General features: G+C 41.8%; 1 protein-coding gene across 6 annotated transcripts in view; it reads left to right on the top strand.

The window, feature by feature from the left end:
- The window catches only part of FNIP2 (folliculin interacting protein 2), a 120772-nt gene that overhangs the window by 41223 nt on the left and 62626 nt on the right, over positions 1-16923 (top strand). For 5 of the 6 annotated variants that reach the window (XM_024569054.4, XM_045202780.3, XM_045202781.3 and 2 more), the window contains exon 2: positions 15868-15994. In XM_024569054.4, the coding sequence (XP_024424822.2) occupies positions 15868-15994 (127 nt within the window). Of the gene's footprint in view, positions 1-12274; positions 12297-15867; positions 15995-16923 lie in introns of those variants that run through there. The other variant, XM_045202782.2, reaches the window with a different exon arrangement.

Genomic DNA, 16923 nt, shown 5'->3' with positions numbered 1-16923 from the left:
CTGTCTTGTCAGGCTGTCTTGTCAGGCAGATTGCCTCAGCATCCTTCAGGGGGAGGGTGGAGAGGACCCATGTGACAAGGCATCGGTACTGACCAGGAAATTCCAGACCGACCAATTAAGATTACATTCCTGGAGAAGGTTGAACTGCACGTAGGTCAGGTTTTAAGTCTAGGTTTGGTGTCATGGGCTGTAGCACCAGTGACCCCGTGTTGGGCCCATGGTTTTCTCTTAACAGTGATAATCTTTTTCCATGTGGAGAAGCAAGCCATGCGGTTATTTGAGGAAGTGTGTTCTCAACGGAGGGAATAGCAAGTACAAAGGGCCTAAGGCAGGGGCTTGCTTGGTATGCTCCTGTAGGGGGAAAAGTCATTTGCCTTCTACCCTTCTAAATTCTGGCTGGTCAGATAACTCAAATGACTTGCAGGAGATTAACAGGAGAAAATGAAGTTTTAATACGTGCATATGGGGAATTCATATAAGCGTGAAAATTCCAGGCATTTGGGGAAACTGAAGAGTGTGTGTCACTCAGAATTAAGGCAGGGAAGTAAGGCAGTTTACAAGGAGATGAAAAGAGTTCATGTTCAGTAAGCAAGTGCATTGGTCATCTTGAAATAGTGAGACACAGCCCTGGCTGGTATGTCTCAGTAGATTGACCACTGATCTGTGAACCAAAGGGTCGCTGGTTGGATTCCCAGGCAAGGGCACATGCCTGGGTTGTGGGTCAGGTCCCCAGTAGGGGGCGTGCGAGAGGCAACCACACATTGATGTTTCTCTCCCTCTTTCTCCTTCCCTTCCTCTCTCTAAAAATAAATAAATAAATAGAATCTTAAAAAAAACTACAGTGGGACACAGAGAGGACTTTGGTCAGATGGGTTTTGCTAGGTTCCTCCCTGCTATCACATCTTGCTCGTGCTAAAACATAGTTGTCTGTGATGATAGCTCCCTTTCTGGAGAAAGTCCTTCCTTTGGCTAAATTCTTTTAGGCAGGTAGGGGGGAAGGTCAAAGGTTTTTCTGGAGTTTTTTATTTCTTAAAAATAACCAGCTTAAAATAACCAATATCCAACACAGGCATATTTTGAGGTGACAAACTCTGCTCCCCATCACCCTAAAAAGAAAAATGTTGCCTAAGGACAAAGACGGTCTGGAGTCAGAGTGTACATGGTCCTCTGGGGGAACATCTGCGAGGCCGGGGTGTGCTGGTGGACCAGGCTGTCACACTGGGAGATGACAGGGAGGTGGAGTTGGCCTGCGCCCTGATATCTCTCCCATTGGCCCTTGCCTGATAACTACGATTCCTGCTATTAGAACCTCATTTCTTCGTATTCAAGCCTTGTTCTCTCGAGGCAGCAACTGATGCCTCAGTGGGACCTAAAAGAGACCTTGCTCCTCTATCCGGGAGAACAGGTCACATGAGAGGGTTGGGTGTGTTCTGTGGAGCAGAGCTGAGGCCAGACCTTGTCCTTTCCAGCTGGGTGCCCGGGACTGAGGGGAGACCGCCCGTCATTTCGCTGCACAGGGACGCAGACTTTTGGTAGCTATATGCAAAGCTCAAATAACGTCTCCTCGGTTTTCATCTTCACAGGGAATTCCCTAACAGACAGTGACGGGCCAAAGTCATCCTCAGAGAATGATCCTATCACAGACTTGACATCTAGTGCTTGTTACTCAAAGTTCCTGTATTTTCATTGACAGTTAAAATATTTTTTTCCTTTTAAAGGACTTTTTAGAGCAGTTACAGGTTCACAGCAAATTTGGGCAGAAAATAGAGTTCCTGTGGGCTCCCTGTCCCTCAATAGCCCCAGCCTCCCCTGCTGTCAGCGTCACCCACACCAGAGCGGTGGGTGCCTTCGCTGCCGCACACACACACACTGACGCCTCACGGTCGCCCAAAACCACAGTTTACACTGGGGTTCACTCTCGCTGTTGTGTGTTTTATGGGTTTTGATAAATGTGTAAAATGTATCCATCAATATAGTGTTATGTAGAATAGCTGCACTGTCATAAAAATCCTCTGCACTCTGCCTGTTCACCTCTCGTAGCCCTAGGCAACCACCGATCTTTTTACTGGCTCCATAGTTTTGCCTTTTATAGATGTCTTTTGGTTGGAATCATGTAGTATGTAGCCTTTCTGATTGGCTTCTTTCACTTAGTCATATGCGTTAAAGGTTCCTAGATGTTTTCTCATGGCTTGGTAACTAATTTCTTTTTGGCACCAAATAATACTCCATTGTCTGGATGTAGCACAATTTATTTACTCATTTACCTACTGAAGGACATCTTGGTCGCTTCCCAGTTTTGGCAGTTATGAATAAAGCCGCTGTATTCCTGTGTGGACATCAGTTTTACTCCTTTGGATAAATATCAAGGAGTGTGATTGCTGGATCACAAGGTAAGAGTTTGTTTAATCTTGTAAGAAACTGCCAGACTTCTCACCAGCAATGAATGACAGTTTCTGTTAGTCCACATCCTTGTCATCATTTGGTCTCGTCAGTGTTCAGGCTTTTGGCCATCCTAATAGGTCTGTGGTGGCATCTTATTGTTTTGATTTGTGTTTCTGTAATGATGTACGATGTGGAACATCTTTTTACATATTCATTTGCCATCTGTGTATCTTTTTTTCCTGAGGTGTCTGTTCAGATCTTCTTCCCATTTTAAAATTGGGTTCTCCTTTCTCTTACCGTTGAGTTTTATGAGTTGTTTGTGTACTTTGGATACCAGTCCTTTATTCAGATATGTGTTGTGCAGGTACTTCCACTCGGTCTGTGCCTGTCTTCTCATGCTCTCGTACTGCCTTTCACAGAGCAGGAGTTTTTAATGAGGTCCAGCTTACCGGTTCCTTTTCCATTTCATGGCTGGGCCTTTGGTGTTGTCATCACCATGCCCAAGATCACCTGGAGTTTTCCCCTCTGTTATCTTCTAGAAGTTTTATAGTTTTTCATTTCATATTTAGGCCTGTGATCCATTTTGAGTGAAGTTTTTGTGGAGGGTTTAAGGTCTGTGTCTGGATTCAAATTTTTGCATGTGGACATCCAGTTGCTGCACCACCTTTGTTGAAAGATGATTAGGTACACGTGTGTGCATCTGTTTCTGGTCTCTCTCTTCTTTTCTACTGCTCTGGCCCTTCTTTCACCAATACCACATTGTCTTCATTACTGTAACTGTATGTAAGGCTTGAAGTTGTGTAGTGTCAGAAGTCGTCTGACTCTGCTCTTCTCCTTCATTATTGTGTTGGCTATTCTGGGCCTGGTGCTTCTCCAAATACACTTCAGATTCAGTTTGCTGATACTCACAGAATGACTTGCTGGGATTTTGATTGGGATTGCACTGAGTCCATAGATCAAGTTGGGAAGAACTGACGTCTTGAGTCTTCCTACCCAGGCACATGAAGTATCTATTTATTTAAGAACTAACAAACATTAGCTCTTTAGTTTATCAGAGTTTTAACATTTTCCTCATATGGATCTTGTACACATTTTGTTAGATTTATATGTGTTTTTGGAGGGTTCTATTAGAAATGGTATTGTGTTTTTAATTTTAAGTTCCACTTGTTAATTGCTAGCATATATTTAAAAAATATTTTCCGTGGATTTTTTAGAGCATGGTTGCTGCATATCAGGCTATAGCTGCTTTCCCCTTTTCTTTTTAAACGCCTCCATCTTTTTCTTAAATATGTTTTCTGATTATCAGAATGATACAATTTTATTATGACATTTGGCAAATGCAAGCGAATATAGAAAGGCAAAAGATTTATTCTTTCTGATGAGAAGCCAGAGTATATAAATGCAAGCAAATATAAAATGTGAAGACCCAAATCACCTATAATGCTGTCACACAAATTTTACTGCTGTAAACATGTTGGTTTATTTCCTTGTCGTTCTTTCTTGATACGGATGTAAGCTACATTGTGTTAACAGAATCGTGTTGTATATTAAGCTATATAGTCTGCTTTTTTACTCAGTATGATACCATAACATTTTCCCCATGTTATTGAAATGTTTTTGAGAAGAGTTTTTAATGACTTTGTAATATCTTATTAAATGGCTTCAAAACTTAGAAAATGTTCTGCAAATGGATATTCAGATTTTCAGTTACAAGGCAGAGTGATCCTGTTTTTGTTCAAATTTCTGGCAGTTTTCTTGGTAGGGAATTTTCCTTGTAAGAAGTTAGAAGGAAACCCATTTTTCTTCCTCAACGGAATTTGAAAATTGAGAGAGAGAAATGGGTCAGGTAGACGGAAAGTCGAGTATCTACCGTTGGAAAATTGCTAGCCTGGGCGACAACAATGGTCCGCCTAGTAACCTCAGAATGAGACTAGTCTGTCCATCTGTCTTGAGCAACCTGACACCTGTAGGCCTGGCCACAGAAGGCCTGGCCACTGTAAAACTTGGTGTCGAGGAGTGGATGACCCTATCAGCATGTGTGTGCTCTGCAGGCAGGTAGATGCCCACAGATAGAGGGGAATTTACTGGTCAGAATTACCCCTCCTCCCCTGGGAAGGAGCGCATGGAGCTGAGAGTGGTCAGGAGTGTTCTGCTCTTCAGGATTGCGCCTCTGCTTGTAGGAAACCTGAAGCAAAGGTAAGGAGGCCCCCATGCTTCAATAGGTTAAATCACCTTCTAAAGGATCTGAATGTTAGTAGATTTTTTCCTTAACATTTCATAAGCATGTTCTCTATATATCTTCAGAGATAATGTATTCACTTGGTTCGACAATAACAAATTCACCAAAATATATATACATGTATTCCAAATGAATTGCTCCCACCTCTTTATTCTTCCCCATTCCCTGTAAATAATGAATTTTATTAGTTTCTCAAAATTCTTTTTACATTAATTTTGTGCAGAAATAAGCAAATAGAAATATGTATTTTTCTTCCTTTTTACACACAAGAATCTGCTCTTTGCTGTTTGGGCTTTCCAGTATAACCTGGAGAAATTAGGGGTCTTGCTCATTCTGACACACTCTCTCCAACAGCTACTTGGCATTTTGTTGTGTGAATGTAGCGTAAGTAATCGAACTTGCACCTATTAATATCCTCTCCAGTTGTTCCAGTCTTCTGCTGTTATCAAACATGCTACAATCACATGTTTTTTAAAAATCTATCAAGTTCCAGAAGTGGGATGGTGGGTCCAATGTTAAAAATACTCTACTTAAAATATACTTATAATTGTAATACCTATGACACCTTACCCTCCATATATGTGGTCACACCAGGTGGTGCCTCTGCCTGTATTTCTCTCATGTGGGATGTCTAACTTCTGAATTTTTGCCAGCCTAATGGGTGTATGATTTTAAGTTGCTCTTCTCTTTCCAAGAGTGAGTTTGGCATTTTTTTCATGTGTTTAAAGACCATTCCCCGCCCCCCCTCCCCGTGAAATATCTGGATCCGTTGGCCACTTTTCCATTGGTTTGCCTGTCTTTTTCTTTACTGATTCCTGGTGGTTCTTTATTAGGGGGAGTCTTTGTCTGTAATATGAGCTACTAACTTTTTGTGAACTTTTTAAAAAGGCTTTGATAATTTTTTGTTGTTGTTACACATTATGGTCATACTGTATACATAGTTTAGTGTTCTGCCTTTCAGTCTTAATATTGTATCACCAGAATTTTTATTTTTCAAGTGTGGTGTGTGTTTGCCCCTCAAAAGGAAATGCAGAGGGGAGGTCCTGGAATGGAGATGCTACCCTGTCCTGTTTGTCGTTGATGTTAAGGTGATCATGTAGTGGAGTTGGAAGAGCTCAGAATTTGGAGTCAGGAGACATTGGTTTGAGTCCTGACTTTGTTACCTAATGGTTACAACCTTGTTAAAGTTTCCTAACTTCTGTGTAAAACAGATTATGTAATACAGGTTCTCACAGGACATTCGTGAAGGTCAGCTCAGGTGAGTTTTGTAAAAGTGTTTGGCAAACTCTAAAATGTTAGGCAATTATTTATGTGTGTGCTATGCGGCTGTGATCACTGTCCTTCCCTTCCCACAGCCAGACGCCAGGCCCTCTGGAACTGCTGTCTCTAGGCTCTGTGGGATTAGGCTGGAAAGCAGGCAGTTCCTTAACATGATGGAAATCCATCTGATACAATAATAGAACAGCAATAACAAACTGAAAGCCATAAATAGGTTTACTAAATGAGAAGAGGAATTACTTTTTAGAGATTTTTCCCTGTGTCTGGAGGAGACAAGGAGTGAAGAAGGACAGGAAAATGTGGCATATGCATGCTGAGAAGAAAGCTCAATAAATGTCATTGTCCAAGGCCACACTACATATTTGAAACGGAATCTGAATTCTTTGAATTCATTAAGGTGGTTCCCCTGTAGGAGTTCACCCACTGCCACATACTTCAGCTACCAAGAAGTGTCTTAAAGCAAACAGTAATTAAGGTTGTTTGTCCTAAGGCAATAATAGAATCCTGGGGGGGGGGGGGGAAATAGGTGTTCCTGTTGTATTCCTGTTTCATTATTTATTTTTAATTTTTCAATTTAAATTTTATTATATATTTTAAAATATTTTCATTTTAATAAGAGGTAGGACAGTCGTATGGTTAAATATTCGAAGATACAAAGTCTAAGTGAGTGCTCACAGCACTTAGTACCTGGCTCTTGTTAACCACTTTGGGCGTGGTCCTCAAGAGGGCACTTAGGAGGCAGGTGGTGGTGTTGCTCCTGTTTTGCAGATGAGGATACTGAGGAACAAAGAGTTTAGGTAACTTGCCAAAGTCACATAGCTAGGAAGAGGCAGAGCAAGGACTTGAACCCAGGCTGCCTGGCTCCAGAGTCTATAGTCTTTCTCACTGTGCTGTTCCGGCAGATATTTAGTAAACGGTGAGGGGCAGGCCTTTCCCTGTGCTCTGTAAAGAACGTACAGTGAAGTCTGTTTGCTTCTCTTTCTCAACAACCCAGCCTTCTAGTCCAGACAAAACCAGTGTTACCGATTCATTATACTATATGTCTTTCCAGAGATACTCTGTGCATATGTAATAAAATCCAGAGCTTTCCCCCGTTTCTCCTTTTTAAAAATACATATGGTAGCATTCCAACTCAGTGTTTTGTGTTTCTTTTTTTAGTTAAAATTATGGCTTAGAGCTTATATAATTACATAAGGAACTTCCTCATCTGTTGTTGTCCCAGTATAGTACCATGCTGGGTGGCTGTACCATAATTCAACCGTCCGTGGTGGTTTCTAGTCCTTTGCTATTCCAGACAGTGCTGTAGTGAATACCTTGTTGCACATAACTATTTTGGACCTGCCTCTCTCTCTGTCTCTCTCTCTGTCTCTCTCTCTCTCTCTTCTTTTGGCCTCACCTGTGCCCTACCACTTCCCCATGTGCTCGTCTGTACCCATCTCTTTTAGAGATATTTACAGCCAAAGATAAATACAGTTTCTATTTATTTTGGCTTTTGCATTTTGCAAACAAAAGCCTTCACAGAGAGAGTCATGCTTTTGACCTCTGAAAACCTCTGGGAAAATAGAAGTATTACCTTATTTGCGTACAATTTAAATGGATCTAGAATGAATATATATACAAGGCAATGTTGTAAATATTTAGCTTGAAATTCATTCATCTATCTGTTATTAGTACACACTGTCCTGGTGGAGAGGATGGGAAAGCTTACATTCAAGAAAAGATGAATCATGTTGATGCAAGTTAGCTTTGGGCAGAACTACTACACAACTCAGTAGTCCTGGAACATAGTCATGAACGCTGACTCTTTGGGTTGTGCAGACAACAGTGTGAAGGACTTAGCTCAGTGACTGTTGGATAATGCACACATGGAGATGAACAGCAAAGCTCTTTTTTTGAGGGGTTGTACAGGTAGGTTCTAGCTTGTAGCTGACAGTAAAGAATGTGTAGTGCTCTTTTAAGAGTTAAAGGAATCATTTTGGAAAATATGGGTCATACTTAAAGATTCTGTGAGTTTTTAACGGGGAGAAAGGGAAGAAACCAATAATACCGAAATAATAACAACAGAACCTAGGAAAGCTAGCCAGGGTCGAATCTTGGTTGGCACAGCGACCACCCACCCAGTGTCCCTCTTGCCTCAAAAGAATGTGTACTTTTCCTCTTCAAATTTTGTTAGCATCTTCTGAAAGTTTTATCAACTGGAGATGTGTTTACGTGAAGAAGCATGCTTGTCCAAGCATAAAGTACATCCAGAAGGGTTGAAGGTATCGTGCAGTAATGTTGACAGATTGTTGATTAATACATTAAGATTGCTTTCCTCTCTGTACCTGGATCATTATTGTAAATTATACTGTGCACACCGAAAGATAATTCGGGATTATAGTGCATTGGAGTGGGAAGGATGAGATCTCAAGGAATCATTTTAGTCCCATCCCATCATTGTATAGAAGAAACATTGTACTCGGAAGTGAAAGAGTGTTTCTAGGATGAGACTATCAGTCCTGCCCAGAACCCAGGCATTCTGACATTGAGTGCAGGCCTTTGTTGTTTTGTTGATGCCGAGGTGGCCCTAGGGTAGCGGGGTATGGGTCCTGGCGCATGAGTGCAGTACACAGACTTGACCAGTTTCAGAGTTGTCCCTGACACGATCCTGAACTCAGGCAAGGAGGAAGGAATTCTGTCTTCTCCACTTCTGTACTTCAGAGTTCCCTGTTCATAGTAGCCGCACCTCAGGCTGTATTGTGACTCATGTTAGAAGATTTTGTCATTGCGATGTGAAAACATTATGTAAAGACGTGGTTTTGGCATGTGACCCTCACAATCATATACATAGCATTGTTTCACTGGGGTGGGGAGAGGCTCTGAGTTACAACCTACTTATGCATGAACTTCGACAATCATCTTTGTTAGGGATTGATTTACATTAAGAAGATATATGGGGCCTGAATGTTACTTTTTCCGGTCTTGACCTCCCCTCAGGCATAGTAAGCATTACACTGGTCAACAGTCTCTTACGCTGCAATTCCAAACTCCTGAAATCTTTCCAAATAGTTTTGGAACTGACATGAACTGAGGTGAGGCAGTTTATAGTCTCTGTATAATCCACTTAGCATAAATATACGTAACTTAGGCTGGTGAATATTAATTTGTTTGATTTGGGGTTTGACTATACTTCAGTCCCTGTAGGAAGCATTACATAATATGTAGTATAAGCTACTTTTTATTATCTATAGAATTCCAGAACATGTGGCCCCAAGGATCTCGATTAAAGGATTGTATATCTGGACTTCTCTCTGAGTTATGCTTTACAGTTTTAAAAGCACTTTCGTACTCGTTCTCTGTTTTTCCCGACAACCTTACGAGATAATCAAGGCAGGTACATTTTAGGAAGGCTGAGCCCTAGAGGAAGCGGAAAGTGGCAGAGCTCGAGTTAGCAGCCGGATTTACCCTGGTGAATTCTAATCCATATCCCAAACATGACGTCCTCTCTGACTCGCACTCCTCCCCCCGCTGTACGGACTTGACCTTTTGATCCTTTACATTCCCCAGAAGCCGTATAGACATTTGTCTCTGTACCTGTAACAGTGTAGTTTACTTGTTTGTTTATGGGTTGGCCTTCCTGGATCAGATTGTGAGCATTTTGAGGTAGGGACTGGATCTAGTTAACTTCGACTCCTGGTGTCTGTCCTGGACTCTGGGTCAAGCCAGGTGCTAAGAGTGTGGAAAGAATGAATGCAGGAGTGTGCTTTTGGACTCGTATTACAGCGAGTGTTCTTTCCATGACACGCTGCCAGTCGTGGGGGTTTATTCTTTCATCCCACACGTTTCTTTTACAAAAGGAATAAAGGATTTACGTATCCCCTACTTTCTTGAAGGCAGAAAAAGTTACAGCCAACATTCATTATAAATTTCTTTCATAAAATAAGAGGGATACACACAACTGGAGTCATTTTAGTTTTAATTTTATTATACTTTGCAGTCATTTAGAAATTATGTCTTTAGGTTAGCATTATGGATTAAAACTTCTAATGAGAATTGGAACCTTTAGCGCCTTTTTACTATACTCTTGACCACAGGACAGCGATTCAGAGGTGGATCTTTTTGTAGTTCCTCTGAAACTACACCAGGCACTTGTGTGGCTGAGGCTGTGTCAGTTACAAAGCCTGGGAAGAGAGGGAAGTCAAGTCATTTGCAAATTCCTTTTCCTGTTAGCCACTCTCTGAGAATACTAAGTAGCCCCTGTCCCCTGCTCCCTCTCCCTCGGCCCACCACCAAGAAAAAAGAATTTCAAATTTGTTACTGACATCTATTTACATAATTTTTTGGTTAAAATAAATAGCTTGTTAATTGATAGGAAATAATGTACATTTGCACTGACTGGGTGAGCTCTGATCACCATCTCTAGCACAGTCTTCCCTTTCGCTCCACTCTTAGTCTTCCTCTATTTTCTGGTGGCAGTCATTAGGGTCTCCTCGCTGTTCCTGAGCAAACCTTTGAGAGGGTTTCCATTTGTATTTAGGTCCTTTCCTTTCCTTTCCTTTCCTTTCCTTTCCTTTCCTTTCCTTTCCTTTCCTTTCCTTTCCTTTCCTTTCCTTTCCTTTCCTTTCCTTCCCTTTCCTTTCCTTTCCTTTCCTTTCCTTTCCTTTCCTTTCCTTTCCTTTCCTTTCCTTTCCTTTCCTTTCCTTTCCTTTCCTTTCCTTTCCTTTCCTTTCCTTTTTCCTTCCTTCCTTCCTTCCTTCCTTCCTTGTTTCCTTGTTTCCTTGTTTCCTTGTTTCTTTCTTTCTTTCTTTCTTTCTTTCTTTCTTTCTTTCTTTCTTTCTTTCTTTCTTTTTCTTTCTAGAAAGAGAAGAGGAGCAGTGAGAGTTGGCAGAAAAGAGAACACAGAAAAGGATTTACAAGTGGCTGCAAATACAGTACGTTTCATAGGACCGGCAGTATGGCTGTTCACTGCTTTGTCCAGTGCCTAGAGGAGTGTTTGGCATGTGGTAGGCATGTAGGAGCTACATGCTAAATGGGTGGTATCTTCCAGTTTTTGTTGTAATCATGGTTCTTGGTTTTGTTTTATTTACCCTTTCTTGGGTCATTTATATTTCCCTGTCATACCTGACTCTTTAAATATTCACAACCTTGGGTCACAAGACTGTTCTTTACGCTCTTTAGACTCTTCATGTGAACTTATTTTTGACTGTATGAGGTTGTTTCTTTGTAAGAGCAAGAAGGCAAATATTTTTGAAGTAGTCTTCTTTCATAGGTCATGCTTCAACATGATCGTACTTGAGCCCATTTCCAGCCTGATTCCTGTAAAAGCTCAGGGGAGGAATCAAACACCAACACTAGAACTGGTCTTGGAGGATGTAGCAAATCACCTTGCAACAAATCATACAACTACTGTTCTCGTCCTTATAAGCCATGATTCCTTGAAACCCTGGGTATACGAGTGAGTACCACCTCACCATTTGCCATGAAAATAGCTTTCTCAAACAGCTTTAGTTCTCTCCTGAAAAAATAGGTGAGATCATGTCATTCCTGTTCTCAGGAAGGTGAAGGACACACTAATAATGCTTGTGGAACACACATGCCTTGGCGTAGCATTCAAGGCCCTCTCCTCGACAAATAATCCTAAACTGTCCAGCCTCATTTCCTGTGTATTTCTCTTTGCAGTTAGACATGTTCCAAATACGACTTTGACATTGTACCGTTTCACTTTCTCTGTGTGTGCCGTCTGCAGCGACTCTGTGCCCCGTTCATCATTACATGTCTAGTCTGCCCGTGCTCCATAACCTGCTTAGTTCAGATATTGCTTCTTCCAGGACCTTTTTTCTGTTCTGTAGTCCGCCCTGCCCTTTTATTTTCGTGTAGTTATCTACATGCTTGTGTTGTGTAGATGTTAGGTTCTTTGAGAATAGGGACTTAGACATTTCTTACTCATTGTATTCCCTTGAGTGCCAGAATTCTTTGGCTTTTCTTGGCTTGTAGAAGTATAACTCCAATCTTTGTCGCTGTCTCCCTGTCAACACCATCTTACCTCCGTTTCTGTGTCCAGATTTCTCTCTTCTTTTTAAGGACACCAGTCATTGGATTAAGGCCAATCCTATCTAGTAGGACCTCATCTTAACCTGATTATATCTGTAAAGAACCTGGTTCCAAACAAGGTCATATCCACAGGTACCAGGAATTAGGAATTGAACAGATCTTTTGAAGGGACATAATTCAACTCCAATATATGGCTGTATATATTTTGTAGATAATTCTGTTTCCTGTACTTAAAATCATTTCACCTATTGCTTGCCTTTCAGGTAAGTTATTTAGACTGGGGTCACTTGCTTCCTGACTTTGATGAAATAAGACCTGGCTTCACTCCAACTAGGCAAATCTTGGCATCATAGAATGTTAAAATGAGGTAATTCTGATTAGAATAAATGTCTTTAGAAATAATCATATACTTTAAGGCAAAAGCTCAAGGCCTGTTTTTCTTACCTGTTTGAATCAGACCAGGTTGCCCTCAGTGAAGCCCCAGGAGCCATGGTTGGTGCGCACAGAAGGCCCACAGTAGCTGTGGATTGAATGTTGAAATGCATGTGAACATGACGAGTGTAAACGTGGTGTGTGATTATGACCCACTCAGGCCCTGTATATGGAGGACGGCAGGGAAAGGAGCTGGCAGTGTGCTGGGAGATTTCCCGAGACTGTGTCCTTGAATCTTCACGACAGGCCCTGGAGTGCTTTGTGGGGGGACTTTCTCAAGGCCAGAAAACCAGTGGGAGGCGAAGCCGAGATCTGATCCTGGGGTTGTCTCATTTGGAAGCACTCATTTCATCTCCTTTGTCCTGCCTGTGTTTCCTTCCCCAAATTACTCAACGGTAACTTCCTCTACTAATACTAATGATAGTAAACGTCAAAATTATAATTAGGTGTTAAACTGAAGACAGTATTGATATAGAAGAAGGTGAATAGAGTTTTCCTTGTATTTTATAAAGTATTTTGTGAGGTATTTGGGTAAAAAAATTGGACAGTCTTGACATACATACTTTTCCCCCCTTTTCCACATCTTTTATTTCCATCTTTTTAAAATTGAAAAATAATATAAAAATTTTAATGAGGTGTTGTAATCATTATTAAATTTTAGCTCTTCCGGAGGCTATCCTCTGTTTGATAGTTGAGTTGATGTTACCTCTCAAAAGTAAGGATTGAACAGCTTGCTTTGTAAATTATAATGCTGTTTTAGCAAAATGTAATTATTGGGGCAAAACAGATTGAATAAGAAGACACAAGGTAATTAAATTTTTGTTGAGTTTTCACTTTTAAGAACTTTAACCTGTGTACTGTTTTAATAATTTCAGAGGGTGTTTTTAGTCATCTTGTGCAATTTTAAAATGTAGTGGTTTGGGGTACAGTGGACTTTCCAGTTTTAAATGACAGAAAACTGACTCCAGGAATCGCATTCCCTCAGGAATAGCTGGCTTCGACTGCCAACAGGAATCCGTCTGATTCCATTGCTCACTTCTGCCTTCCTCCACGTTGACTATTTTCAGGAAGGCTCTTACCTCATACTGGCAAAAAATAGGCACCAGCAACTCCAGGGTTACCGTTAATCAGCAGAGCAACTGCGTGTGGGGATTGGCTGTCACAGGCCAGCTGGAGGGCGTGTGGTTGTATCTGATCACCAGGCTGGACCGTGGACAACCTCTAAACTGAGAGTAGTAGAAAAACGATTTCTGTTGCCGTGTTGTTATGAAAATTCGGAGGAAGGGATGCTGGACATGGCAGCTTAGAACATGGTAGCTTAGGGAGTTAGAAGAAGGTGCAGGCAGAACTTTGTTTTTTGGTGCTGGGATTGAAGAAAACAAATCCCCACCCTAAAAGAACTTGTTTGGTGGTAACTTTCCTTTTTGCCTGAAAAAGGAAAGGACCGGTAATGCCCAGTTTGTGATTGGGTCCTAGACACTACATCAATTTTAAAAAATAGTAACATTAACCATTCTCTTAAGTAATTCCTATCATTTTGGAGCATTTACTGTGCGTCAGCCTGTGTGTGAAGCGCTTTACACATTTCATTTCATTTAATTCCTAGGCAGCTGTGTGGGGTGGGCGAAGTACTCCCACTGTGCTGACGGGGGAACGGTTGCACGGAGAGTTCGGAGTTGAACCCAGACTTGTCTGGCTTCACTTTAGTCACACTGTCTGTTAGCGTCACAGTTTGCTTTGCTCCCATCTCCTGAAATGCCCATCCTCTACCCCTTCAGGACAGCTCCTCCTCTTCCAGCCGTCTCCAAGCAGTTAGCACCTCCTGTGCTTCAGGCACCGTCCAGTCCGCCACCAGATCTTATCAGTCCTGCCCCTGAACCTCCCTCCAGTGTTTGTCCCCTTTCTCCACCTCCGTGGCTGTCACTCTGGCCTTCCTTATGAAGGGCCTGAACTCAAAATAAACTCTATTTGGCCTTCCTGCTTCCACTTTTAATCTGCCCCACCCCTGTTTCCCTTAGAGCAGTCAGATTGAACTTTAAAAAAATGTAGACCTGAATTTATCAACCTTTGTTTACCTTGGCTTCTGACTGCACCTGGGGCAGGATCCTGGCTCCTACCTGCCTTCCCAGTCGACCTTTCAAGCCCTGTTTCTCCCTCTCGCTATTTTTCTTTTCTTTCTCAAATGCATCACTCTTACATTTTACCCTGTACCTCCTCCCTCTTCCTATTGTGTTCTTCATTCTCACACTATATCTCTTTAAGTCTTCTTCAAGTTCATGTTTAAATGTCACTTCCTTAAGTCCCTGACTGGGTATAGCTCAGTTGATTAGAGCATCCATTCACCAGTGTGAGTTTTATCCCCTGTCAGTTCCATCCAGAGTCAGGGCACATAGGAGAATCATCCAGTAAATGCATAAATGAGTGGAACAACAAACTGATGTTTCTCCCCCCTTTTCCCCTCTCCCTTCTCAAACCTATCTATCAATCAATAAATGTTACTTCCTTAAATCATCTAGGGACTTCCCTACCCCTCTCCCCAGCCCCTTAAATCTGAAAATATGAGACTCTTGTCACAACCTTTACTTTTTCTTTTTGCACTTGTGACAGTCTGTAGTTACACCTTTATATATGGTTATTAGCCTCATGTTCCCCACTAAACCGTGCACTTACTCCATGTCGGCAGGGACCAAGTCTGTTTAGTTAATTAACTGCTGAATCTCTAACATTGACTACAGTGCCTGGAACATAGTAGGCACTCAAATATATGTTGAATGGATTAACAGACTAATAACTGAATATGCCCAAAGCAGTGCAAGTACCCTTTCCATAATTCTTACAGTCCGATTTCATTTTTATTCAAGAACAAACCTATCTTTAGAGCAGTTTATCCCAGTAGCTTTTGGTTTGCTTAGGAATAAGCCATGCTTCCTTTGCTTTTGATTGTTTTAGTAATTCAGATGCTGAACAGTGATGCACTTGGCTTTCAAAACTTCCTTATCAGAGCCAGCCATTATAGAGGAAAATACTAAATTTTGGCATATGTAATTCTTCCCAATTTGAGGCGAACATGGGTGGGTGGGAGAGGAAGAGAGAAGGCTCTACTGACTCGCTCCACATGGTCCCGGCCCAGTGACACAAAAGCTTGGACACTCCCAGACTGGAGCTGCCATCCCCAGAACCCAGACGTCCAAATTTAGCTTTCTCCACGTGTCCTTAGGATTTCCGGCCACGACCTTTGCCCAGAGTGGCTCTGGACAGAGAATCACTAGTAATTCATTGTTTAAAGCAGTCTTCCCAACCTTTGTCATGGACAGTGGCCATATTTGTATGGCCCACTGGAGTCCACAGTCAGGCTGCCTGCCCGGGTCTGCAGGGCTGACTATCTCTGCAGGCTCACGGCCTTCTGATGTGCATGCACACAGGGGCACTGGTTGGGGGCTCTTCTCTTCACGATGATTCCAAGTGTTGCAGAGACCATAACTTCTTTCTCCCTTTTTAATCCCTAGTTGGTCGTGTTCGGAGTTTGACCTGAACGAGATTCGCCTGATAGTTTACCAGGACTGTGAAAGGCGAGGCAGACAAGTCTTGTTTGATTCAAAGGCTGTTCACAAGATTGAAGAGGTGTCAACTCAGGTATGCAATGCAAATTTGCTTTCCTCGTTTTTGTTTGTGCTTTTAGCCACCTGTCTGATCAGTCATTCATTAATCATAATTGTCTCTTTGAGCTGTATTGTACACTGCCATTGATAATTCAGAAGAAACATAAGAAAAGCTTCCTGAACCAACCCCCCCCAGCTGCATTTGTATTTTTATTACTATACAGGTGAAACTGTTAGCAAGTAATTGTGACAGAAGCTGAGTAGTATGCTATAAATATTACTAGAGGCGAATTTGCTGGTGAGTTGCAGTCCAGCAGGATTTCGATACCAAATATGTGCAGTGTAATGGGAAATCTGAGAACTCTAAAATTCATAAAGTATTAGCCTGAAGGGAAATTAATAGATCATTCTGTCTACTATTTCTCATAGATAGTGTTACAGTGCAGTGGGTCAACAAAATTAGGTAGCTTTCCTCAGTATAGGGCTTCGGTATGCTAACATGCATTGTCATCTTCATTCAAAAGGGAGTGTGTCTCAAACTTGTCTGTCTGAAGACATTTCTATTCCTTTTCTTAGTGGAAGTCAGGGAGGTGGTAGTGGTGGTGGTGTTGAGGGGCGGGGCATGGGGGAACCTGGGGATGGGTACGGTGAGGACAGGGCAGCTCTGACCCCTTGACACCAGAATGGGGAAGGTAAAGTGATGTGTCTAGGTGAGGCACAGAGTCTGGTCCTCCCTGAGTCTTCTGGATGTCAGTTCAGGCAGCTTGTAAGTTGTCACCTTTACATCTTTCATTCTCTTTTCAATAGATACTCAGCTGTCTGCAAATTAAATAAATCCATTTGTATTCATTCTTTTTATGTTTAATAACTTGCTACCTATATAGGCCTAACTCTGGCAGTTTATAGACTGTGTAGCTAAGTAAATGAGTAGTTTATATTACATTTTTTATCTCATCAGGGCCA

Source organism: Desmodus rotundus, chromosome 9, assembly GCF_022682495.2.
Source record: "Desmodus rotundus isolate HL8 chromosome 9, HLdesRot8A.1, whole genome shotgun sequence".
NCBI lineage: Eukaryota > Metazoa > Chordata > Mammalia > Chiroptera > Phyllostomidae > Desmodus > Desmodus rotundus.
Note: the sequence above shows the minus strand (reverse complement) of the source record. Positions and strands in the feature narration are given on the sequence as shown.